Below are 26,652 nucleotides of genomic sequence, written 5' to 3'. Positions count from 1 at the left end.
GCAGTGAATACCTTTGTCAATTTTTTTCCTGATTTTTTTTTTAAAGGGTGTTATACTATAACCCCCTGCTTACTATAGAGACAGGAACTTTTCTGTGGATCAGATCTGAGACTTACTTGGAAATAAGACCAGTTTTAGATCTGTATCTATATATAGTCTGCGTTCAAAAAACAAATTTGTTACGGTCCAAATTTCAGGTGATTCTGACCAATTGTTCAAGCACTTATTTTTGTAATGCTTTTTGCCACATTTTATCTCTAAAACTGAATTTCCTGTGTTTGTTATGGGTTTATTTTTCATAACCATAGTGTTCTTGCAGGTATTGGGGTGGATTTTTTTGTTGTGGTGGTGCTTTCAACCTTAAATGGAATCTGTGCTAGCCACATGACTGGTCCTTTTATAAAGAAGGGAAATTTTAGCCTGTCAGAAACAAGCTTTCTTCAAAAGCTTACATTAGTTTATGCTTTTGAAAAACACTTCCTTTACTTATAAAGTTGCTCTCTGAATGAAATACACAGTAGGCCTAATTCTCTAAAGCCATTAAGGCTGCAGTAAGTCAGTGAATAGCTCACACTCTGTTGCATTCACACCCATCTGATAAAACGATTAAATATATGAACCAGTTGAGATATTAGGAATAAATAATGGAAATTAAAAATGGTCATCAGATAAGTTCTCACACTCTGAAAATAAATGTAAAAAAATTAATTGTGTGACTAATTGCACTGTTAAACAATAATAGAATACCATTTATTTAAATATTTTTGGATGTTTTTTACATTTTCAAATATTGATTTCAGTTACAATACAGAATACAAAGTGTACAGTCCTCACTTTATATTTATTTTTATTACAAATATTTGCACTGTAAAAAAATACATTTTTGAATTCACCTAATACAAGTACTATAGTGCAATCTCTTTATCATGAAAGTTGAACTTACAAATGTAGAATTATGTAAAAAATAAATAACTGAATTAAAAAACAAAACAGTGAAGTGGGCAGCATTATCTCCCATAAATGTAAACAAACTTCTTTGCCTTAGCGATTGGCTGAATGAGAAGTAGGACTGAGTGGACTTGTAGACTCTAAAATTTTGCTTTGTTTTTTTGGTTACATAACTGCACTCAAAAACAATTTTACATATTTAAGTTGCACTTTCATGATAGAGATTCACTACAGTACTTGTATGAGGTGAATTGAAAAATACTTTTTCTTTTGTTTATCATTTTTACAGTGCAAATATTTGTAATAAAAATAATATAAAGTGAGCACTGTACACTTTTTATTCTGTATTGTAATTCAAATCAATATATTTGAAAATGTAGGAAAAAATCCAAAATATTTAATAAATTTCAACTGGTATTCTATTGTTTAACAATGTGATTAAAACTGCGATTATTCGTGATTAAATTTTTAAATTGCAGTTAATATTTTTGAGTTAATCACATGAGTTAACTGCAATTAATCAACAGCCCTAGTACAGTAACTCCTCACTTAATGTTGTAGTTATGTTCCTGAAAAATGCAACTTTAAGAGAAACTACGTTAAGCAAATCTAATTTCCCTGTAGGGAAATTCGTTTTTGCCGGACAAAAGGCATTATATACATATACAGTATAAGTTTTAAACAATTTTAAACAAGCAATTTAATACAGGTGCTGTACTGTAGTTGGGAGTTGCCCCCGCTTTACCCCACACAGGCACAGCCCACTGCAGACAATGAGACAGGCAAGGAGGCTGAAGGTACTACTGTAGGCTAGGAAGCACCTTGCGTAGCTGCAGGGGCAGTTTCTCCTACTGTGCAAGCACAGGCACCAACTTTGCAAGGGGCTCAACCCCCGCCTCTGCCCCTGGCCCACCCACTCCACCCCTTCCCCCAAACCCCCACCCTTGCCCCGCCTCTTCCCACCCCGCTCCACCTCCTCCCTAGAGCATGCTCCTCCCCCAGACCTCCTGAACGCCGCAAAACACCTGATTGCTGTGGGCAGAGGATGGGGGAGGCTGCATGCCGCCACCTCCTCCCCTGCCCCAGCCTCCTGAATGCCTCAAGCCGGCTGACTGCCATGAGCAGGAGGAAGGCACTGATCCGCAGGATGCGCCGGCAGGTAGGAGGCGCTGGGGTGCGCTGTTACAAGTTGTGCAATTCTCTCTTATAAAGTCGCTGCTCTTCTGGAGAATCCTGCAAGCTGTGGACAAAGCAGGCGGCCAAACAAGGGAACATTGCCCAACTTTAAACGAGCGTGTTCTGTTATGGAGCAGGGACGTAACATTGAAATAACATTAAGCGGGAGGAAGTTAAGTGAGGAGTTACTGTACCAACATCTTTGTATCATTGAAGGCCTTTATTTTGGAGACATGCCATTCTTGTGACATTGCTGTTTTTTCCCCAGTGGCATTTCCCTTAGCACCAGGTATACCTCGTCTTTATCTTGTGTGACAAAATGCTCAGGTTGGCCTCAGTCCTCTTGGATTGACATGTCAGTGGTAATGAAGATTTGGCCAGATGAATCAGGTAGTGATTTTTATACCAACTGGGGCCCCTAATCCATTCTCTGTACTGCTAATTCTCATTTTAAAGTTGCCACAGACACATTCAAGTCTTCATACTGCAATTCCAGTGCTGAGGTCATCATTATGTTCTGAAAGAATGGTGTCCTAGTAGGTGCAAGGAATGTTGAAAGTTCTGTTAATCTGGTAGAGCCGTCTGCTGTTTGACAGTACATTAAGTCCAGGTACCACTGCTGTGCAAAAGTATGTTGTTCGAAAAACCTCTTTGTTTCACCTACTGGATGGTGGGACCTATTATTTGATGTTTAAAGGGGATGTAATCTAAAGAGTGATCTTTGGGACCTGGTGGTTCTTGATACATTTTGAGAAAGTAGTGCCTGAAACTGCTAAAGTTTGTGTGGTGGAAATACCAGGAAAAGGTGTGTGGAGGGAGGAGATAGAGGGCTCACCAATTTGCTAATATTTCTATCTTTCCATCCCTTTCAGAAATGTTCCCACTGCCAGGAGCCAGGAGCCACCTTAGGCTGCTACAACAAAGGTTGCTCCTTCCGATACCATTACCCGTGTGCCATTGATGCAGGTAAGAACAAATAAGATTAATAATATCTTACACTTATAGGACACATATTGCCCCCAAAGTATCCCAGAGCACTTTACAAACTGCTGTACTCTGAGTCTCGTAACCCACCATGGGAATACAGTAATGAAAAGGGTGGAGCATGGCAGCTGATAAAACAGTGCACAGCAGCACTTTGGAACAAGTTGGATTGAGAAATGTAGAAGAATCTTCTTGAAACGGCAGAAGGAATTTTAAATTTATAGAATGCAGCTAAAAAACCTGGAATTTAGCCAAGACATGGGAGATAAACCCCCTTTCCCTGTGAAAAATGTACAGGCTGTTTAAGGACTCCCAATAATCAGAACCTCTGATTTTTCATGTCTTCTGAAGAACAGCACCTCCTGCAATGACATGCTCCTTAACAGTACAATTGGGCATTAGCCCAGTAGATTCCAAATGGAAAGTGTCACCTGCTGAGTCATAAACGCCACTTCAGCAGCACCTCATTTGTGCACACACAAGTCTCTTATCCAAGCAGTGACATTGCTCAGTTCTGGTCAGCTATGAAATATCAGCCTGGGTGGTATAGCTTTTAGAGGAGGTGCTTCTTTTGCTCAGTGATCAGAGTACTACTGCTATCTGTGTGTGCAGTTGTCCTTATGACTGTAGTGTCTGGTGTAAACGTAGATTATTTAAAACAGTGGTTCTCAGCCAGTGGTCCAGGGACATCGGGGGAGGGGGCAGGTTAGAGGAAGTCTGCCAAAATAAACCAGAGAGCAGGGTTGGTGTTAGACTCACTGGGGCCTAAGGCAGAAGACCGAAGCCAAAGTCCAAGCAACTTAACTTTGCTGGGCCCCCTGTGGCGTGGGGCCCTGGGCAATTGCCCTGCTTGCTATCCCGTACCACTGGCCCTTGCTTTTAATCTACTGGATATGCAGAAAAACAGTTGTTGTGGCAGAGGTGGGCTGTGGAGTTTTTATAGCTTGTTGGGGATTATGGGGGGAGATCAGAAGGAAAAAGGTGGAGAACTCCTGATTTAGAAGACAGAAGTAGGGTTGGGCATTTGAATGGTCCAAAAGTTATTTATCAAATATTTTAAAGCACTAATTTATTAGAACAGTAAGAATGGTAACGAAGAAGAGTCGGACCTTATGGTCTCCAGTAGACTTGCCCTTAGATACATATGCTTAATTATAAGAAACAAGTTACTTAACTGAGTTATTTTAACTCGGAAAAATGCAAAACAGTATTAAATGAAGTTGTAAAAAAATGAAAGAAGGGCGCCATGATTCAATCAAAAAGGTAAGCCACTGCCTACATCAGGGCATTCTTGCTGGAATATTTGACGATATTTGACCAAGGTCAAACAATAGGTAGTCAGCTGACTTTATTTGACTGATTGATTGACCAGCTTGCCAAACCTATACAGGATATTTCGTTGCAGGGGAAGGGGTGAATTTTCTGAACTTCATATCTTCCTGTGTATGACTGTACAGCACGTAGCACAATAGGGCCCCAACCTATTGGTCCTCTACGTTCTACCACAACGTAAATGCTAAATAATAAAACAGAATTAAAATTGCCGTGGAATTCAGGGTTGTTTGACATTGAATTTGATCCAGTTATGCTACACAGTAGATGAGGCCTTGACACACACTTTAAAATTACACACCAAAAAACTATGTTAAAAGGACTTTATTAATATTACAGAGTCAAGCAGTCAGGAAATGCCTGAAGTAAATTGCCTCTGCAATCATAATGCAGCTCCTTTGTGCATATGCATTATGATACAATATTTATTTTCGAGATCATACTGTTTTTTTCCATAGGACCCCTACCTTATTCAGTGCACAGAATTTATGGTGCTCATTTAATGAGTAGCTATTCAATATTATGACAGGTTTCAGAGTAACAGCTGTGTTAGTCTGTATTCGCAAAAAGAAAAGGAGGACTTGTGGCATCTTAGAGACTAACCAATTTATTTGAGCGTAAGCTTTCGTGAGCTACAGCCCACTTCGTCGGATGCAGACTGTGGAAAATACAGAAGATGTTTTTATACACACATACAAAAAGAAGGATTCCAGGTGGACTCCTCCTGAAGGTCAAGACAGCAGACTGGACTTCTACATAGAGTGCTTCCGCCGATGTGCATGGGCTGAAATTGTGGAAAAGCAGCATCACTTGCCCCACAACCTCAGCCGTGCAGAACACAGTGCCATCCACAGCCTCAGAAACCACTCTGACATCATAATCAAAAAGGCTGACAAAGGAGGTGCTGTTGTCGTCCTGAATAGGTCGGAATATGAACAAGAGGCTGCTCGGCAGCTCTCCAACACCACTTTCTACAAGCCATTACCCTCTGATCCCACTGAGAGTTACCAAAAGAAACTACAGCATTTGCTCAAGAAACTCCCTGAAAAAGCACAAGAACAAACCCGCACAGACACACCCCTGGAACCCCGACTTGGAATATTCTATCTACTACCCAAGATCCATAAACCTGGAAATCCTGGGCGCCCCATCATCTCAGGCATTTGCACCCTGACAGCAGGATTGTCTGGCTATGTAGACTCCCTCCGCAGGCCCTATGCTACCAGCACTCCCAGCTACCTTCGAGACACCACTGACTTCCTGAGGAAACTACAATCCATCGGTGATCTTCCTGATAACACCATCCTGGCCACTATGGATGTAGAAGCCCTCTACACCAACATTCCACACAAAGATGGACTACAAGCCATCAAGAACACTATCCCCAATAATGTCACGGCTAACCTGGTGGCTGAACTTTGTGACTTTGTCCTTACCCATAACTATTTTACATATGGGGACAATGTATACCTTCAGATCAGCGGCACTGCTATGGGTACCTGCATGGCCCCACAGTATACCAACATTTTTATGGCTGACTTAGAACAACGCTTCCTCAGCTCTCGTCCCCTAATGCCCCTACTCTACTTGCGTTATATTGATGACATCTTCATCATCTGGACCCATGGAAAAGAAGCCCTTGAGGAATTCCACCATGATTTTAACAATTTCCATCCCACCATCAACCTCAGCCTGGTCCAGTCCACACAAGAGATCCACTTTCTGGACACCTCAGTGCTAATAAACGATGGTCACATAAACACCACCCTATACCGGAAACCTACTGACCAATATTCCTACCTACGTGCCTCCAGCTTTCACCCTGATCATACCACATGATCCATTATCTACAGCCAAGCTCTGCGATACAACTGCATTTGCTCCAACCCCTCAGACAGACAAACACCTACAAGATCTCTATCAAGCATTCTTACAACTACAATACCCACCTGCGGAAGTGAAGAAACAGATTGCTGGAGCCAGAAGAGTTCCCAGAAGTCACCTACTACAGGCCTAACAAAGAAAATAACAGAACGCCACTAGCCATCACATTCAGATCCCAACTAAAACCCCTCCAACGCATTATCAAGGATCTACAACCTATTCTGAAGGACGACCCAACACTCTCACAAATCTTGGGAGACGGGCCAGTCCTTGCCTACAGACAGCCCCCCAACCTGAAGTGAATACTCACCAGCAACCACACACCACACAACAGAACCACTACCCCAGGAACCTATCCTTGCAACAAAGCCCGTTGCCAACTGTGCCCACATATCTATTCAGGGGACACCATCACAGGGCCTAATAACATCAGCCACACTATCAGAGGCTCGTTCACCTGCGCATCTGCCAATGTGATATATGCCATCATGTGCCAGCAATGCCCCTTTGCCTTGTATATTGGTCAGACTGGACAGTCTCTACGTAAAAGAATAAATGCAAGGTTGCAAGGTCCAACTCTACTTGACTTTTAGCCTGTCTCACTTTATCCCTACATATTCTGACCTCAATAAGTAAGGAAAGCTACCTTATTGAGGTCAGAATATGTAGGGATAAAGTGAGACAGGCTAAAAGTCAAGTAGAGTTGGACCTTGCAAAGGGAATTAAAACCAATAGTAAAAGGTTCTATAGTCATATAAATAGGAAAAAAACAAAGAAAGAAGAAGTGGGACCGCTAAAAACTGAGGATGGAGTGGAGGTCAAGGATAATCTAGGCATGGCCCAATATCTAAACAAATACTTTGCCTCAGTCTTTAATAAGACTAAAGAGGATCTTAGGGATAATGGTAGCATGATAAATGGGAATGAGGATATGGAGGTAGACATCACCATATCTGAGGTAGAAGCGAAACTCAAACAGCTTAATGGGGCTAAATCGGGGGGCCCAGATAATCTTCATCCAAGAATATTAAAAGAATTGGCACAAGAAATTGCAAGCCCATTAGCAAGAATTTTTAATGAATCTGTAAATTCAGGGGTTGTACCATATGATTGGAGAATTGCTAACATAGTTCCTATTTTTAAGAAAGGGAAAAAAAGTGATCCAAGTAATTATAGGCCTGTTAGTTTGACATCTGTAGTATGCAAGGTCTTGGAAAAAATTTTGAAGGAGAAGGTAGTTAAGGACATTGAAGTCAATGGTAAATGGGACAAAATACAACATGGTTTTACAAAAGGTAGATCGTGCCAAACCAACCTGATTTCCTTCTTTGAGAGAGTAACAGATTTTTTAGATAAAGGAAACGCAGTGGATCTAATTTATTTAGATTTTAGTAAGGCGTTTGATACTGTGCCACATGGGGAATTATTAGTTAAATTGGATAAGATGGGCATCAATAGGAAAATTGAAAGGTGGATAGGGAATTGGTTAAAGGGGAGACTACAACGGGTCCTACTGAAAGGTGAACTGTCAAGTTGGAGGGAGGTTACCAGTGGAGTTCCTCAAGGATCAGTTTTGGGACCAATCTTATTTAATCTTTTTATTACTGACCTGGGCACAAAAAGTGGGAGTGTGCTAATAAAGTTTGCAGATGATACAAAGCTGGGAGGTATTGCTAATTTAGAGAAGGACAGGGATACCCTACAGGAGGATCTGGATGACCTTGTAAACTGGAGTAATAGGAATAGGATGAAATTTAATAGTGAGAAGTGTAAGGTCATGCATTTAGGGATTAATAACAAGAATTTTAGTTATAAGCTAGGGACGCATCAACTAGAAGTAACGGAGGAGGAAAAGGACCTTGGAGTATTGGTTGATCATAGGTTGACTATGAGCTGCCAATGTGATATGGCTGTGAAAAAAGCTAATGTCGTCTTGGGATGCATCAGGAGAGGTATTTCCAGTAGGGATAAGGAGGTTTTAGTACCGTTATATAAGGCACTGGTGAGACCTCACCTGGAATACTGTGTGCAGTTCTGGTCTCCCATGTTTAAGAAGGATGAATTCAAACTGGAACAGGTACAGAGAAGGGCTACTAGGATGATCCGAGGAATGGAAAACTTGTCTTATGAAAGGAGACTCAGGGAGCTTGGCTTGTTTAGCCTAACTAAAAGAAGGTTGAGGGGAGATATGATTGCTCTCTATAAATATATCAGAGGGATAAATACCAGAGAGGGAGAGGAATTATTTAAACTCAATACCAATGTGGACACAAGAACAAATGGATATAAACTGGCCACTAGGAAATTTAGATTAGAAATTAGACGAAGGTTTCTAACCATCAGAGGAGTGAAGTTTTGGAATAGCCTTCCGAGGGAAGTAGTGGGGGCAAAAGATCTATCTTGCTTTAAGATTAAACTCGATAAGTTTATGGAGGAGATGGTATGATGGGATAACATGGTTTTGGTAATTAAATATTCATGGTAAATAGGCCCAATGGCCTGTGATGGGTTTTTAGATGGGGTAAGATCCAAGTTACCGGGAAAGAATTTTCTGTAGTATCTGGCTGATGAATCTTGCCCATATGCTCAGGGTTTAGCTGATCGCCATATTTGGGGTCGGGAAGGAATTTTCCTCCAGGGCAGATTGGAAGGCCCTGGAGGTTTTTCGCCTTCCTCTGTAGCATGGGGCACGGGTCACTTGCTGGAGGATTCTCTGCTCCTTGAGGTCTTCAAACTACAATTTGAGGACTTCAATAGCACAGATATAGGTGTGAGGTCTTTTTTAGGAGTGGTGGGTGAAATTCTGTGGCCTGCATTGTGCAGGAGGTCAGACTAGATGATCATAATGGTCCCTTCTGACCTAAATATCTATGAATCTATGAATCTAAATGGACACAAATCAGATGTCAAGAATTATAACATTCATAAACCAGTCGGAGAACACTTCAATCTCTCTGGTCACGTGATTACAGACATGAAAGTTGCAATATTACAACAGAAAAACTTCAGAAACAGACTCCAAAGAGAGATTGCTGAATTGGAATTAATTTGCAAATTGGATACAATTAACTTAGGCTTGAATAGAGACTGGGAATGGTTGATTCATTATAAAAAGTAATCTATTTCCCCTTGTTTATTCTCTCTCCCCCCCCCCCCCCCCCGGACTGTTCCTCAGACGTTCTTGTTCTTGTTAAACCCTGGATTTGTGCTGGAAATGGCCCACCTTGATTATCATACACATTGTAAGGAGAGTGATCACTTTAGATAAGCTGTTACCAGCAGGAGAGTGGGGTGGGGGGGGAGAAAACCTTTTGTAGTGATAAACACCCATTTTTCCATGGTCTGTGTATATAAAAACATCTTCTGTATTTTCCACAGTATGCATCTGATGAAGTGAGCTGTAGCTCACGAAAGCTTATGCTCAAATAAATTGGTTAGTCTCTAAGATGCCACAAGTACTCCTTTTCTTTTTATTCAATATTATGTTTTCTCATTGTTCAGTGTGTGACTCTAGGCCTTATTGACTGTACACTAGTCAAACTCTGCTCTGCAGACAGAATTATTAATTTTCTCTTGGGTTTTTCTGTGGTGCTCATCACTGTACCATGAGTGTTCCACAAATGCTAATGAATTTATGTTCATATCACCCCTGTGAGATGTGGAGTGTTATCCCCATTTTACAGATGGGGAACTAAGGCACAGAGAGATTAAAGTAAAAAATGTCCACTAATTTTGGGTGCTCAATTTGAGATGCCTAGGACATTATGTTTCAGGGTACTCAGCATTTTATGACACTTCATGTGTTCAAAGCATAGCTTGCATTGACATCAGTTGCAGCTGTGGGTTCTCACCTGTTCTTCAGATCAGAGCCCAGTATCTCAAGCTGCACACTTGGAAAATGAGGAATGCTCAATTACTTGATCATGCGTGAAAAGTCTGGGTTAAGTGACTTGCCCAGCATCACATAAGAAAATTCTGTGGCAGAGGCAGGTATAGAATTCAGTTTTCCAGGGCAGCATTCAGCTGACCTAACCATGAGTCCATCATCTTTCTTCCTGCTATCCTCTGCCTCTTTCCCTGCACACCTTCCAGCTTCTGCAACATGAAGGAGGGATCCTATAAACAGTCTCCTCCACTACACAACCCTGATTCATCACAGAAGCTGTGCTGTGCTGTGCACTGAATGAACATGGGTTCTGTGGAAAAAATGTCATCATGTAATTTAAAGACTGTCACATAACGCATATGCACAAGAAGGCCAAATTTGGCAGCCTTACTGCTGGCATTTCCTAAAATTTTTAAATACTTCATGTTCTTTTAACATAGTTTTATGTGTAACTTCCTAGATCTTGAAAAAACCAAAATTCCATCATGTGGCATCATAGTGACACCCATATGTTGTTAGCAGGATTGAAATCTAGATCCACCACACACATACTTTCTCTTTGAGCTAACGGGGTAACTGAGAGTAGTGGTAAATTGTCATACTCTCTGTGGACCTGTACTAGAGGGGGATGAGATACCTTGCAAATGGGTTTCACAGATATTTGTAACAGAAGAGGAATGGTGAGACTCTGGAGTCTTGGATTCCATTCCAGGCTCTGTAGGCAAGTGTGCTTTACTGGATATAGAGTCTTCTGCCCATTTCTCCACAAGTGATTATTTCTGCTCCATCTCCTCCAGCTAGTCCCTGTCCCAGTCCTGTATCTTCTCCATCCCTGGTTCCTTTTACCAGTTCCATTCTCCTCAGCTAGCCAGTTCCAGTTCCTCCCCTTCTGGTTCCTCAATTGATATGTTTCTTTCCCTCTCTCTGGTTTCCAATCATCATCCCCAGCCCCCACTGGCTCCTAGTCCAAGTCTCTTTGCCAGCCAGCCCCAATTTCTCACCCAGCTCCTCATCTGATCTGTCTCCCCTCTGCATTATTTGTGTTTTTAAAAAACAATTCTAGGAATATTTTTGGTAACAAGCATGTTTGATTTTTAAACTAAATACTTCCCATCGTTTATAAGTATTTTAGTAGCAGATTAAATTTTGGTATTTGAACTACAGAGAAGAACAAGTGTAGCACAGCTACCTTCCTCCTTTTAGTGTCCGAGTCCATTATCGATAAGCAACAAAAACAGGAACTGAATGCTAATCATAAGACTTTGTACTAATATACTGGATGACTCTTATTTTTATTTCTGGTCCTTATAGCTCAACAGGGGATCAATTTGCTGGGGGATGTCCCTTTAGGATAACAGTTAGTGCTCTGTGCTTCTGCACTGAAGATCAGTTTTCAGTCCTAGATCACTAGCCTGGTCCTAAATAAACCAAGTTTTGCACCACTGTTTCTGATTGGCTCTTGAGGAGGCACATGGTTAATAAACCTGCTCCAGCCTGTACGTATGAATGCTTTTATATACCCTAACTCAATTTTGTGCTTGATCTCCTTACATACAAAATAATCCTTATCAAAATAAGACATCCTGGTGTGCAAGAGAGCTGAACTCTAGCTCTCCAAATCAAAATTAAACAGTGCCACTTAAATAATTTCTGTATGAAGATAGGACAAAGACAATGGGGAAATCTAAGCCTGTTGAAAAGGCAAAGAAATTTCTACCCAAATCTGAGGAGGCATTGGAGCATGCTGAACACTTCAAATATTGGGGTGGCATGACTACAAGGAAAGCCAAATCGACATAGAATTGGACTCGTGGCTACTGCTCTAACGACACTCAGCCAAATTTAGAGAAGCAAAGGTATTACTATGAAGTATAAAATGAAGTTGCTGCAGTCTCGTCTTCAGCATCTTGCTTTATGCATGGTAGATGTGGATGCTACAGAAACAGAACATTGACACACTCTGCCTTCAAAGTGAAATGCTACAGGCAATTGCTGCATGTTAGCTATACATTGCACACCACTAAGAAGGAGGTAATCACCCAGATGTACAGCATAACTGAAGTGATATCTGATATCAATAAGATGGTAAAAGGAAACTTGAGTTTGTGGGACATGTGGTTTGGGTGAGAGGAGGAAGAATGGGAGCAAGTTTTGCAGGGACTGGTGCCGAATGCCATGGTCAGGGGGCACCTGTGGTGAGTGTGATTCAACGATGTGGCTGACTGGGTGATATGTGGAATGGCATGTTTCACGAGGCTGTGTAAGGACGTGTGGAGGAAGATTGCTTGCCCATGACTCCTGTGTGTTGTGTTGTGTTTACTGTTCGTTTTGATGTGACTTTATGGTGCTTTTCACTATGGTAATAATAATAATATGGAAATGGCTATTGTTAACGTTTCATCTGTGTTTAGCTTTCATCTGTTCAGATTTATAAAGAATCACTGACGTCTGAGATAACTTAGTCCTAGAGACATCTCCATGGAAACAGGATTCTTGTTTCTTGAGATTTCGCATCCACTCCCTCTATTTTTTTTTCTTTCCCACCTGGAGTCAAATCCTGATTGTTACATCACAGTTGTCTCCACAGCATCCATATTATGTGATATCACAAACAAAGGATATGTACTCTATAAACAGAATAACTAGCAAATGATGAACTCTTAAGGGACAAAAGTCCTCTTTGCTTGCAAATATTCTTTGTGAAGGGTAACAAACCAGAGAGAGAGACAAAGTACAAGGAGATATAAGCATAATTGCTTGTTAAAATTATCCTTTGTTGTACATTTTCCCTGACTCTTCCATGCAGGAAAACCTGCTCAAACAAGGTGTGTGGCTGCCTTTTCATCTTCCTCCTTGAACTGACCATAGCTTGATGTATTGTTGTCTTGCTATCTAAAATTACCTCTTGGAGCTGATTTATAAAGTTTACTTGACTGGGAAATTAAATGTGTTACCTTAGGTCACCAGTTAAAACCCAGGCCAAGTTGTTAGTAAGCAAAAGTTTTTTCCATCTTATGAATAGTCAGTGGCTGTTGTGAAATGAGCTCAGGGTGTCTCTCCCATTCCAGTGTGGAGATCAGCGTCCCTAACCTTTAACACTAATTACCACAGTTGGCATTAATTGGCTCCAATGTTAACATTTATGGTAAAAAAACGACAAAGAATGAATAATAGATATTGAGCTTTTCTCACCCCCACACGTGGTCCAGATCCAGGGCATGAGGTATCTTGACAGAAAACAGTGTGTGGAAGCTTATACTGCCCCCCTCCACATGTGCCCTTCCCATCTGGGGATGAATGGAGGATTCATCTGTCACCAGTGCTGAATTCACTAAAAGGAGAAAACATCTTCACTTTTCATTATTTTTGGGTTTGTTCTGATGGTTACAGTGTTGTACAATGATAATTCATGGTACAGTCTCATTGTGCAAAATTCCTATCTTTATAATGAGACAGTCTTTCCTATACTTTTGAAATTGAAATTTGAATTTGAAATTATTGCCCTTAGCGCAGGGATAAGGGTTTTTATTCTCTCTCTTTTTTAAATCTCTGAAGTAATGAAGCCTATTGCATGCTACTTCCTTTTGACTCAGGCCAGAGGCATTGATCTTGAAACTGAGAAGCATTTCTTACCAGCAAAGCAAACTCTGCTTGGGTGTCTGGAAAGCGTTGCCCTGGAGCCCTAGGTGCTGTCTGTTTAAGCTCATCTAGCAGATTGGAACAGCAGAGAGCCGTAGTTATGCTATATACTTTTAAAAGTTTTTTAATTAGCACATTTTATTAACCACTGCGATACTTGCTGGCAATCTGGGGACACTGGAGAGGACATGTGGTCATAAATGCCTTGCTGAATTTTTACACTGATGATCCACCAGAAATAATGAGATGCTGGCTGAGTAACATCAGGTATTTGGAGGTGATGTCAAAAGATGACCAAGAGTGGGGTAGCACCATAGATGACAATACCTAGCAGATGCAGCTGAACCCCCGATGGAGAGGGCACTGCTGCTTCAAGATTTGATTGTGAAATGGAAATGTGGGGCTCTTGGAAATCCCTAAGTAGAAGGCTGGAGCGCCAAAGTTTGCACTGCCTTGTTGGCTTTAGTGCACCCTCTTCTATGGATATAGCACTTACAGTTCCAGGAGCTGTTAATGTAGCACTTGTTAACAATGCTAAAGTCACTTTTAAAAACAAACTTGATCTGTTCTAGTGTCCTTAAAAAATGTGAAGTCATTAAACTGTTTCCTAGATTAGTGAAGCTTCACATTTACAGAGTGTGGAAGCAGATCCAAGAGCAATATGAATGACCCTGTGGTATATCAAGCATGGTGTCAATGAACAAAACTTGATCACTAGATTTGGGGTTGGAAATAAGTCACAAGACACACACCAACTTTTTTCTGCCCCTGATATTACAGGTACTTTGTGATAAACATGAGGGGAAGTCCCTTTCCTCTGAAACATAAAGCAGGGATAATATGCTAAGATGAGATGAGTGTATCTGGTCTTTCCTGTCTTTGTATTTCTAAGGGTTAGAATCCATGAAGCTAGGAGAGATTTGTGGGTTTGCTCTGACTTTTACTCATTATGCAGCAATGAGGCATTTGGGGAAATTTAGGCTTGGCATATTGATTGCAGTAAGGACAATATCACTCAGGTCTCTTGGTAACTTAATTTACTAAAATATTCCTGAAACCCCTTTCCTCCAAAAAAAAACCCTTCTAGTAATTCTAGAAGAGATCTCTGAATACATCTATCTGAAAGGTATGATGAGTGTACACACATTATGCAAGGTATACTTTTATAAATAAAATAATCAAATTGCTGTCTGTCTTCTCCTCTAGATTGTTTACTAAACGAAGAGAATTTCTCAGTGAGGTGCCCCAAGCACAAGGTAAGAGGAAACCTCTTCCCTGCTAGGTCCATTCAGTGCTATCCTCCACTGGGCTCTGTCTACATTTGTTTTAATGAAGTAATTTTATACCCAGATAACGTGTTTGAGAGGGAGGAGATGCTTTTAGATGAAGCCGTGTGGGTGGGTTGTTCTATGGGGAATGCATTTTTGGGGATGAGTTTCTACCTAGAAGAATACAGATTGCTTAAGAAGATATGTGAAGCCTACTGTATGTCTTTGCTAGTTGCTGTCTGGACCTTCAGAGAGACTATATGAAACCCAGCCTAATTCCCTATCTTTTATGGTACAATCAATACACTACTACTTTTTGAGTTCTGTACTGCAACTTTTTGGTGAAGGTTCTTTCTGGGATTTACCAGGAATGCAAGAAGGAAGGAAAAACATCTCATGGAAAAAAATTCACTCAGCTGTTGGAAGCAAGGACTTGCCAGAAATAGAAGCAGCTTGTCATAGTTCAGCAGTTACCAGGTTGAGTACAGTTACTCAGCTGATTCTGCTGCCTTGTACATCCTCAGTACAAGTTACGGAAGCATCCGCCTGTATAACTAGGAGATTGAAAATGTCAGGAGGAATGGCGTTTCTGGTGGCTAATAGAAATCTGTTTAAATTGTATGAGAGTATAGACAGCACCACTTGTAATTTAGATTTTGGGAGAGGGGGATTCTGCTCCTTAGCACTTGCAAGAATGCTTCAGAGAAGTCAGGTTTCAGTTACTCCATTCAGGTACTTGTCAGCAGCTCTCTTCTGCTGTGCCTTGGATTAGACTGACATCTGGTGGCTTCTGGTATTTTTACAAGGTAGTTCTGAAAGAAAATCTGTGTAAAGGAGAAAAGTATACTGAGCAAGTGGTTTTACCACAACAAGCTATTTTTATGTATTTACCCCCACACTTCTTAAAAAATAGTGGTGGTTTGTTTTTTACGTTAGAAATTCAAATCCTGTCTAGCCTGGAAGACTCTAGGACATTGGTTCTCAATTTGTAAGCAGTGATCAGCCTCCCTTTTTCTCATCCTTTCATTAAAAAAAAAAAAAAATTGTAGTCCTTATGGTTGCAGAGAGAACCTCAGAAATGTGGAACAAGCATAAAGCAATGCACTAGTGCCTGCCTGAATCTACAGGCAACCTGAAACAGTAACTGAAAGGTGTGAACTGCCCCAACAGCTGGATGAAACTGGTGTGGTCTTTTCCTGACAGTTGTCTAGTGTGATTGTGAAGGATCTGTAACACAAGGATTTCCTGGTTTTGCTGTCCACTGACAAGACATGTTATAGCAGCCATTCTCAAACTATGGTTTGGGACCCAAAAGGGGGTTATGACCCCATTTTAATGGGGTCACCAGGGCTGTCTCAGACTTGCTGAGGCCTAGGCCTGAAGCCCAATTTCCACCACCCAGGGCTGAAGCCAAAGCCCGAGCCCACCACCCGGAGCCTGGGCCAAAGCCCGAGCCCACCACCCGGAGCCTGGGCCAAAGCCAAAGCCCCTTGGCGGCAGGGATTCAGGTTACCAAGCCCCTGCCTGGTGCTGAAGCCCTTGGGTTTTGGCCTCCCCACCTGGGGCGGTGGGGCTTGGGCTTTGTCTTGTTGTGTGTCCTCCCCCTCCCCGCCCTCTGAACTGGGGTGGCAGGGCTCAAGTGGGCTCAGGCTTCAGTCCCCCCTCCTGGGGTCAGGTAGTAATTTTTGTTGTCAGAAGGGGATTGCAGTGCAATGAAGTTGAGAACCCCTGTGTTATAGGGTTAAAAAAATTAAAATAAAATAAACTTCTAAAGTTTTCCAGCATTCAGTTCTTGCAGATAGGTTGAGTTGGAAGTGCTGTACAGTAACTTCTCACTTAAAGTCGTCCCAGTTAACGATGTTTTGTTGTTACGTTGCTGATCAATTAGAAAACATGCTTGTTTGAAGTTGTGCAATGCTCCCTTATAACGTTGTTTGGCAGCTGCCTGCTTTGTCCACTGCTTGCAGAAAGAGCAGCCTGTTGGAGCTCGCTGGTGGGGGCTTAAAACCAGGGTGGACCGGCAACTCCCATATCAGCTCCCCTAAGTTCCCTGTGCAGCAGCCACCCAGCAGGCTATGAATTGCCGGGCAGTTCAGCTGTCCCTCCCCCCACTGCCATGTGCTGCTCCTGCCCTCTGCCTTGGAGCTGCTCCCAGGAGCCTCCTGCTTGCTGGGCGGCGCAGGGTGGTGGTGTGGGGGGTAGGGACGGAAGAGGGAAGCTAATATCAGGGTGTCCCCCTCCCCACATCTCCATGAGCAGGGTGGGGAAACGACAGGGCTTAGGACGGAGGGAGCGTGCTGGCAGCAGCTGCTGTCTCAACTTCCTGGTCTACTTAAAAAGACAGTCTACTTAGAGTGGTTCAGCGTACTTAAAGGGGCAATGTGCATCTCTCTCTCTCACACACAGGGTGTGTGTCTCTGTCTCTGCCTGCCATGCTGTCTCCCCTCCCTCCATTCCTGCTGCCTTGTAGAGTGTGAAGCTACGTTAACAACGTGTTAACCCGTGAGGGCTCAGCCACGTGCTAGTTCATCATTTAGCAGCAAGGCATTCCCTGGGCAATATCCCACCCTCTGACTCCCCCACCTCAACCAAGCTCCACAATCATCATTGCTGTGAACAGTATTAAATTGTTTGTTTAAAACTTATACTGTGTGTGTGTGTATATATATGTGTGTACTTTTTTTTGTCTGGTGAAAAAAAGTTCCCTGGAACCTAACCCCCCTATTTACATTAATTCTTATGGGAAAATTGGATTCGCTTAATATCGCATTTTTCAGGAACATAACTACAACGTTAAGTGAGGAGTTACTGTATTAGTATTTGCAATGATGGTCCCCAAACTTTGATAGGAAAACATTAAAACACAGCTGCCTTGTGACTAGAATGCAGTCTGTTTTATAAGCTATATGAACACAGTTCAGTTCCCTGCTAAGCTTTGAAGGGACAGGGGATGGCAGTGGAACTGAAACAGGTACGTGATGAAGTTGTGAAAGTGTGACATTTACTAACATTAAGCCCAGTACAGATCTTTTGCCTATTTTATGGGAAGAAATTGGCATTCGTCATCTGCAGCTTCTCTTTCACACTGAAGTTCGTTCATGGTACAGTTTTGAGTCACTTGTTTGAGCTCAAGAGAGAATGGAAGGATTTTCCTTGCTTGAATGTTGCTCTGCCCTTGCTGAATGCTTCACTGATCAGCATTAGTTTGCTCCAAATCTTCCTGGGAAGAAATACATGGTTTCTCAGCCTGGCGGTCATGACCACCTTACCCTTCCAATATTGTAAATGGGAGGGTGGGGAGGCTAGCGAGAGATGGTTGAGGGGTGATCCTGATATGGAAAAAGGGGTCTTGATGTGGAAAAGGCTGAGAACCACTGTGTTAAAATGACTCACTGGAGAAAAAGTTAAACTGTGACTTTGCGAGAGCCAGAAGGGTGAAAGTTGAGTAACTGAGAGGGGAAGGGACTTTTAGTTAGACTGTTTAAAGCTCTTTGCTTTTTGTTAATGCCTATGTAACCTCAGTAGCTAATTAACACCAGACACACCATCTCTTTAACTGAGGTTTGAGAGCTAACTTTATAAATCCTCTGACCCATCCAGTAGGTGCTCCAGCAGAGCCAGGGATGGCCATGCTCAACATTCCTTATATTTTTAGGGTTGAGTAACAGTGTTGGGGAAGAGAACTTTCAAGCCTCTTGTATAGACCGTAAAAGGGCACATGCCCAATGTTTAAGAAATCCTTTGCAAGTCACCTTTAAAGGGTTTTATTGAGAAGTTTTGCTTTTTCTTGTGAAATTCTGTATATATTTTTTTAAATTTAATACCAAACTCTCCACTCTTGCTTAATGACAACTCTTGTCATGGGGAAAATCCTGTCTGAAAATCTGAATAACTCATTCCAGTGTACTGACTTTTCTTTCTCTCTTTCATTCTCTGTGTGCCTCTCTTTCCTTCCCCTGTCTCTTACTCATACCTCCCTGCTCCTCCTCCTTCTGGTTTCGTTCATCAGCCCCTCCTTCCTTGCTCTCTTCCCTCCTTGCAGAACAAGATGGTGAAAGGCAGTCTCAGCACAGAGCAGTCGGAGCGGGGGTGAGGGGGGAAGTGTGCTCCTGGGAATGGAAATAAAAGCAAGCACAGGTGAGTTGGGGGGAGGACTTCCAGTTCCCCCCATGCCCTCTCTCCACTTCTGTGGGGGCAGTTTGTACACACGCAGAGATTGGGATTGCTTTGATTTTTGTCACTCCATTTTGTTCAGGCTAGCAGTTTCATTTTTGTATTTCTTTAGCAATTCCCTCTGTTTACAGGTGAAGGGCAAAGCTTAATAACTGACCTCCTCTACTGTTGCTGGATTTCATCCAACTCCCATATTCAGTACCAGAAACGTCCATTCGTACTTTTCTCTTCCATGTGCATCAGAATCTGGCAGAAATTTTTCCTTAATTTTATGGAACCTAAATAGTGAACTTCCAAAAACCATCAAACAAACCAAAAAACAACCCTACCACCTCACTTAGATGTAGGATTGCCACCTTCTTAAACTTTGTACTTTGGAATAAACTAGTCTTATTGTCCTTGCAGTTTTGTAACATGGATGTTACCAGGTCAGAATTAAATTGCATTGATATTTCAAGATGATTATAATTGTGCAGTGATTATAGTCGTGCAGGCCTCTCACTTTTAGGATGCAGGATACCTCTACCCAAATTGGTGCAAGTGGTGATTCTTACTAGGGGTCTGTTACACTCTCCCTCCCTTCCCCCCACCCACCCCAAAGCCCTTTCTCCTGCCTGTCCAACCAGACTGGAGCTGAAGTAGGTAGAGTTGTATCTGTGTGGCCATAATCTCATGACTCTAACGTTTATCCTTGTATTTACTCCCTTACTATTGTTGGTTACCAAAATGCAAAGCTATTGAGAAATGCATCTCCTCATACCCTGGCTCTGCAGAATATCCATTTAGTTATCTAGTTAGCTTGCAGATCACTATAAATATGCAGAACACCCAAAATCAAAAGTCATTGCTATCTGATGGCAGTTGGTGACCTAAGGCCAGATCTGTACCACAGACCTTTATCGATATAACTACGTCGCTCGGGGTGTGAAAAATCCACACTCCTGAGTGATGTAGTTATACCATCCTAACCCCCCATGTAAACTAGCACTGTGTTGACGGGAGAGCTTCTCCTGCCAATTATAGCTATTGTCTCGGGGATGTGGATTAACTGCGCTGGTGGGAGAAGCTCTCCTATCGGTAGTGCCCTATGAAATTCACGGTCCATTTTGGTCTATTTCACAGTCAAAGGATTTTTAAAATAGTAAATTTCATTATTTCAGATATTTAAAACTTGAAATTTCACAATATTGTAATTGTAGGGGTCCTGACCCAAAAAGGAGCTGGGGGGGGTCACAAGGTTATTGTAGGGGGGGTTGTGGTACTGTTACCCTTACTTCTGCACTGCTGCTGGTGGTGGCGCTGCCTTCAGAGCTGGGCGGCCGGAGAGCGGCGGCTGCTGGCTGGGAGCCCAGCTCTGAAGGCAGAGCTGCTGCCACCAGCAGCACAGAAATAAAGATGGCATGGTATGGTGTTGTCACCCTTATTTTTGCCCTGCTGCCTTCAGAGCTGGGCACTCAGTCAGCAGCCGCCTCTCTCCAGCCACCCAGCTCTGAAGGCAGAGCGCAGAAGGAAGGGTGACATGGCATCGTATTGCCACCCTTACTTCTGTGCTACTGCTGTGGGGCGTTGCCTTCAGAGCTGGGACCCCAGCCAACAGCTTCTGCTCTCTGGCTGCCCAGCTCTGAAGGCAGCACAGAAGTAAGGGTGGCAATACCGTGACACCCCCCCCACCACCACCACCACAAATAACTTTGTGACACCCTTCCCCCCTGCAACTTCCTTTTGGTCAGGACCCCCAATTTGAGAAACACTGGTCTCCCCCTATATAATATAGGGTAAAAGCACATAAAAGACCAGATTTCACAGAGGGAGACCAGATTTCATGGTCCGTGATACATTTTTCATGGCCGTAAATTTAGTAGGGTCCTACCTCTCGGTGTAGGAGCCTCTTTGCTAAAGTGCTAGCAGTTGCGCCACTGTAGCGCTATACATGAAGACAAGCCATAAATGAAATGAGTTTGCAATCTGAGTCCTGTTGGAGCAGGTGTCCCCAGTCACCCTCGAGTTGGCACTTGACCTCATTCCGTTGCTCGTTTGCGTTACCTGGTCTTGCTTGCCTCTGTTCGTTTTCCCTGATTCTGCAGATGAGAGTTGCTCTTTTTTACTTCTGCTGCCTTATCTAACTAAAGCTGTTTCCCCCTTCTTGACTCGCTTCTCTTCCCAGCCGCTTCCTGTTAAGTCTTGCCTTAAAACCTTCCTCATTTCTCTAGTCAAGTGACTACAAAGTGTTTTTTGTGGTATTTTATATGAAGGAAGTGAGACTTAATAAATTGTTTTTTATTTTATATGTGCAACAGCAGAAAACGGCTAGTATTTGGTATTAGGACTGTGATGTGGCTGTTGGCTTGGTTTAGCTCAGTTCTTCTTTGATTTTTAGTACTCTTACATTCTGAGACTTTCATTAAAGAAAAATAGCTATTTAGACAAAATTAACCATTAATATTTATTGTCCATTTTTCCTAAATAGTAAAGCTCATCAAGATTTTTTTAATTCAACTTTATTTTTGTTTTCCATAAAGTGTAAATGATGGTGTGGTTGAGAAATAATTGGATAATGGTCTAGCAGAGTGTATTGCTAGCGTCTTTTACAGCTCTGTAAACTTGAGCAGACATGGAGCTGGCTTCTTTATGATAATCAGGGTGGACTGTTTAAATAAAAGCCATTTAAATTACTGATTTTAATCATATTTTAAATCATAAACCAGGAAACCTTGGTTAAAAGAATAGATTTTAATTTTGTTTTGCATTTGTACTTTTTAGTTGTTTTGCTAAAGAGAGGTTGATTCTCACTGGCTGGTAACCATTAAAACATGCTGATTTGCAACTATATAACCTTTACATTAAAATTGGTCCTTCTTTTTCCTAACCAGGTGGATACACTGTATCTATACACATTTATTTAAGCGGTTATATAGCTTAACTTGCATTTATTGAAATTCTTAATTTTTACATTTTATGATAGAAAATGAATGATTGATGCATTTCTTATTTATTAATTTTTTACTTGTTATTTGTATTAAGCTCTATTTGGATGGAAATTAAAATTCAATTAAAACAGCATTTTAAATGTATTAAATAGAACCACCTTAAATGTGCTTGATACTTAAGGAAAAAAAGTTCATCTAAAAGTTTATTAAAACATGTTTTAGAAGTAAAACTGTCACATTTATTAAAGGGAAGTGTTGTCTATAGTAAGTAGATTGAACTGATTGTTTCTGGTCACTATGCCATTAAAGATTTTAGAACTAGGAGATCTCATCCTCTCACACCTAGTTCTTATTCATAGATTGGAAGAGGAAGACAGTATTTCCTACTTTTTCAATTCTGACTTAATTTCTTAACTTTGAATTAATTAGTAATTGAATTGAACTAGTTGAATAAACTGAAATGAGGAAGATATTCTCTACACCTGCAGACGTGGCTCCTGCTCTCAAAAGTTGTTTAGCAGTACAGCAAAGTCTGGTTCCAGGCCTTAATATAGGTTGTGAGTTTCAAGTTTAATTTTAAAAAACAAACCTGTATTTAATTTAAATAAAAAAAATTGTTTTTAATTATTTTTAAATTATTTTTATCCACCCTGATAACTGTTAGATCTTTGTTTTATAAGACTTAAGGAGTCAGTGAACATTAATGTGCCCTTAATTTTTTTCATGTGGGTTTTTCAATTTCAAGTTGCTTGACTTGTGTGTTCTTAGAGGAAAGTCACGGCATAGTTTTCCAATGTTAATCCCCTCTCGCAGGGCAGTCTACTTTGAGTTTTATGCTTGATTCGTTTTAAGTTCCACGAGACAGATACCTGTCGTCTTAGCTTTATAAAGTGCTTTGTACAGCTATGGTGCTCAAAGTATTATTATTAATAATAATCATTGTATTTTGTTCCTCCCCTCCTTCTAGAAGTTCCTCCAATAAGGAAACAGTGAATCCAGGGCATTTGCCCTTGCTTTTGACAAGCGCTGTTAGGTGAGGGGGAAGATTAGAGTGAGAGAGAGGGGGAAAACGGTTCTTTTAACAACTTCTTTCCCTTTCCAACTCTGCCTCTACCTCTCCCCTCCCCCAACATTCTTCTGCTCCCCATGGGAAGTTGTGGGCATGCCTCTCAACCATCCAACCTGCCAATGTGAAAAATACGCCACCACAGTGTGTGACAAATGACACTGGTGTTTTGTTGAATGTCACACCATAAACAAGAAGTATCTGTTGCTTGTGGTATGACATACAACAAAACAAAAGTGTTCCACTTTTAGGGTCAGGTATATGTGGGGTCCCTTTCCAGGCTTCTGGTGGATTCAGGAATGGGCTCTCTACATAGGCTTTTCATGGGGCACCAGGGTGAGGGCCTGAGTGATCCCTGCCCAGACTGCTCCCAAATTAATTCTTGCAACATCCCCATACAATTAATGAGGCCCCCAAATGTATGTAGCCTCCCATATTCCAATCATGCCCATTCACACACACTGCTGATTTGCCATCCTCCTCTGTCCCTCCCAAGGGGCTGCTGTTGGTGGTGATTCTCTTTCTCCCCTCCCCCTCCACCCCGTACCCCTTCCCTCCAAGGAGTATAGAGAGGCCAGTGAGCTAAAGACTGAAGCTGCTCAGGAGGAGCCAGTGTTAGATTTTGGGAAGGAGCCTAGCCCTAGACATTATTCACAGGGGGGAACAGGGACCACATCAGGCTCTTAAGCTGCAGGGCTGTTTTTGCTCATTTTTCCTCCCCCTCCTGTGTAAGCCCAGCAGCAGCCTCTCCTGTCTGACTACTGCAGACGACTCATGGGCAGCTTCCCTCCTTCCCTCATAGGCCTCTTTGCTTCTGGGAGTAGAGGAACAGGGAGTCCAGAGCTGCAGCTTGAGAAGCAGCTGCTTCCACTACCAGCCAGCAGCCCCTGTCCTGCAAACTACCACCTGATAGGCAATGCATTGGGCCAGAGAGCCTGAAGTAGCTCTAATGTAGAAGATAGTGCATAATGCAGTGCAGGTCAGAACTCTGGTTATAGGGCTGTTGCCTGGTTTCAGGGACTCTCCAAGCGGCCCAGTCTACATCTCACAGTACGCTCATTTATATATGTGTGGGTCATGGTCTTGTTACCCACTACTGTCTTCTCTGGAGCTTGTTAGTTCTTCCACCCTCATGGATATTTTTGTTGGAGGAATGGCAATAAATAGTCTCTCCACATTGGGTATTTGTTTTGGGAAGTGGAAGGTTTATAGTACATTGCTGCTATTCCTGTTTTGGTGTAAGTTGAGATTCCTGCCTCTCAGGCCACGGAAGCTCTAACTGGAGGGTACAAGGCTAGAGCCTGATGATGCAAGCCCCCTCCTGTACAGCTTAGTGAAAACTGTTAAATAACTTCTACTTTTAACCCATATAGTAGGGCTTGTATATGGCTACCAAATCTGGTTGGCCAGTGCTAGGCACAGGACTCCAAGGAAAAGAGGGAGGTGATTTAAAGCATCTTTTTGCTCCTTCAGTCCTTGGAGCCAGTTTAGCCCTTAGCAGAAGTAAAAGCGGCTTCCGTGCTCCTCAAACCTCGGCTTGCTTGTAACTGCCTGCTAGAGCTGTTCTACTGGCCAGGTGTCACTGGAGCTAGATGCTCCCTCAGCGCGTTCCCTCCCACCCCCAAGATGCTCCCTTATGTGAGCATGGGAGGGGGGAGAAAAGCGGGGTGTTGCAGAGCTGATTATGCCTGCTGAGGATTCTCCTCCATCGCTAGAATTTCCAGCAGCTTTGTTGGGCCATTTTTAGGGCCAGTTTGCACGGGAGGAGGGGTGTGTAGAGGCCAGACAAGGAGCCACGGATCTGGCCCATAAGCTCTGAATAAAAAGCCTAGTGTGAAAGTATGGAGTAGTATGAGTTAAGGCGTCCTCAAAACGATGACAAGGATTTGAGAATCCCCCAGGAGAGAGGAAAGGGGGATAATACCACGAGTATATGAATGCTGTGCCTGAAGCTGGGTGTTGCATTCTCCCCACCTCTTCTCTTCTCCCAGATACTTCTAATTTGGAGATACTGGTGTCTCTCCCCACCCTTTTTCAGTAGAGAATGTCTTATGGATCCTTTCCTCTAATTTGGCCCTGCACTCCCTCCCCTCCAATCAAAGCTATTCTTGTAAGTTTGAATAACTGTGATATGCATGGTAGTTTAGGGAAACTATCTTCCCACAGTGGGACAGATGTGTGTCCCTTTGCTGCTTTTGGTGGAAATGGCTGTAAAGTTGTCTGCTAAAATAGAAGGATTGGCTGTTGGTGTGGTTGGAGTTTTTTTTCTTTGTTTTTGGCTGCTTTCATTCTGATCCCAGTAAGGGAAAAAGGGGCCTGCACTCTAGTGCTCTGGATCAAGTTCAGGAATGGCAGTGGGTTGTGTGTCTGTTTGCTGCTCCTCTCTTCCTGAGCCAATTTGCCCCTAGAACATTTGTATCAATTCCAGATACGAGTGACTGTGGGTGAGTGTGCCTGGTGCTCTGGATTTTTTCCAGGAACAGGGGGTGTCTTTGTATATGGTGAGCCTGTTCCTTCCCTGAGTCAGTGCCTAATGCGCTGGATTGCTTCCAAGCATGGGCAAGCCACAGTTGTCCAGAAGCCAGAGGCAGCAGCATGGACTTGCTACTCCTTCAATAAGGGCTTACAGTTGCACAATAATGAATACCAACAAGGATTAGCTGCCTGAGCTGTTACTTCTAGGAATTTCCCTCTCTCCTTCAATGATATCACCTCTTTATAGTAGTTTATTTTTTACATACTTGCCTCATGTCTTTTTGTTTGCTCTTAGCCTTGTATTGCTGCATGTGAAAATTTTAGCAGTAAAGTAGTATGCTTGCTGGGATGGGATCTACTTTGTGTGCTGATACCCAGAGTAGCTTATCTTTTCATAGCACAGCCAGCAGGGCGTCCTGGAATTCTAACTGCCAGTAGTAGGTGTGTTTTGTGTATGCACCCGTAATGCTATTAACTGCAGTACATACGTTCAGCATAAATTGTGGTTTTTGTTTTTGACTTGAGCTCATTTATGAAAGGATATACGAGTGTTACATGAGCTACAGCAAAGGACTATTCTTGCAGAATAACTTAATCTTGGGTCTCAGGAAGGAATACGATATTTAAATCTTTTAAGTTTTCTTAGCAGTGGCAACTTGTTAAGGGAGAGCGAGGTGTTTCCTAGAAAAATTAACAGGAAGTGTGGCTTTAATTGCGGAGAATTCGACTCCTGTTTTGAGCTACCTCAGTCTCAACAATACTTAAACTCCTGGAGTTCTGTATCTTTCCTCATGGGATTTCTTGATCTGTACAGTTGAAATACTAAACATCCTAGAGAAGGACTGGCCGTTCCAGAGTTTGAAGTTTTGCCTGAAGACACGCCAAGTCTGTTCC

General features: G+C 42.3%; 1 protein-coding gene across 6 annotated transcripts in view; it reads left to right on the top strand.

Moving 5' to 3' along the window:
- Positions 1 to 26,652, top strand: part of TCF20 (transcription factor 20) — a 215,622-nt gene that overhangs the window by 186,983 nt on the left and 1,987 nt on the right. For 4 of the 6 annotated variants that reach the window (XM_073327262.1, XM_073327263.1, XM_073327261.1 and 1 more), the window contains exons 3-5: positions 2,997 to 3,090; positions 15,056 to 15,105; positions 19,127 to 19,254. In XM_073327262.1, coding sequence (XP_073183363.1) covers positions 2,997 to 3,090; positions 15,056 to 15,105; positions 19,127 to 19,210 — 228 coding nt within the window. In that variant the 3' untranslated portion in view covers positions 19,211 to 19,254. Of the gene's footprint in view, positions 1 to 2,996; positions 3,091 to 15,055; positions 15,106 to 19,126; positions 19,255 to 26,652 lie in introns of those variants that run through there. The other 2 variants (XM_073327266.1, XM_073327267.1) reach the window with 2 other exon arrangements.

The sequence above is a fragment of the Lepidochelys kempii genome, chromosome 1, assembly GCF_965140265.1.
Source record: "Lepidochelys kempii isolate rLepKem1 chromosome 1, rLepKem1.hap2, whole genome shotgun sequence".
NCBI lineage: Eukaryota > Metazoa > Chordata > Testudines > Cheloniidae > Lepidochelys > Lepidochelys kempii.
This window is presented reverse-complemented; position numbering and strand designations above follow the sequence as displayed.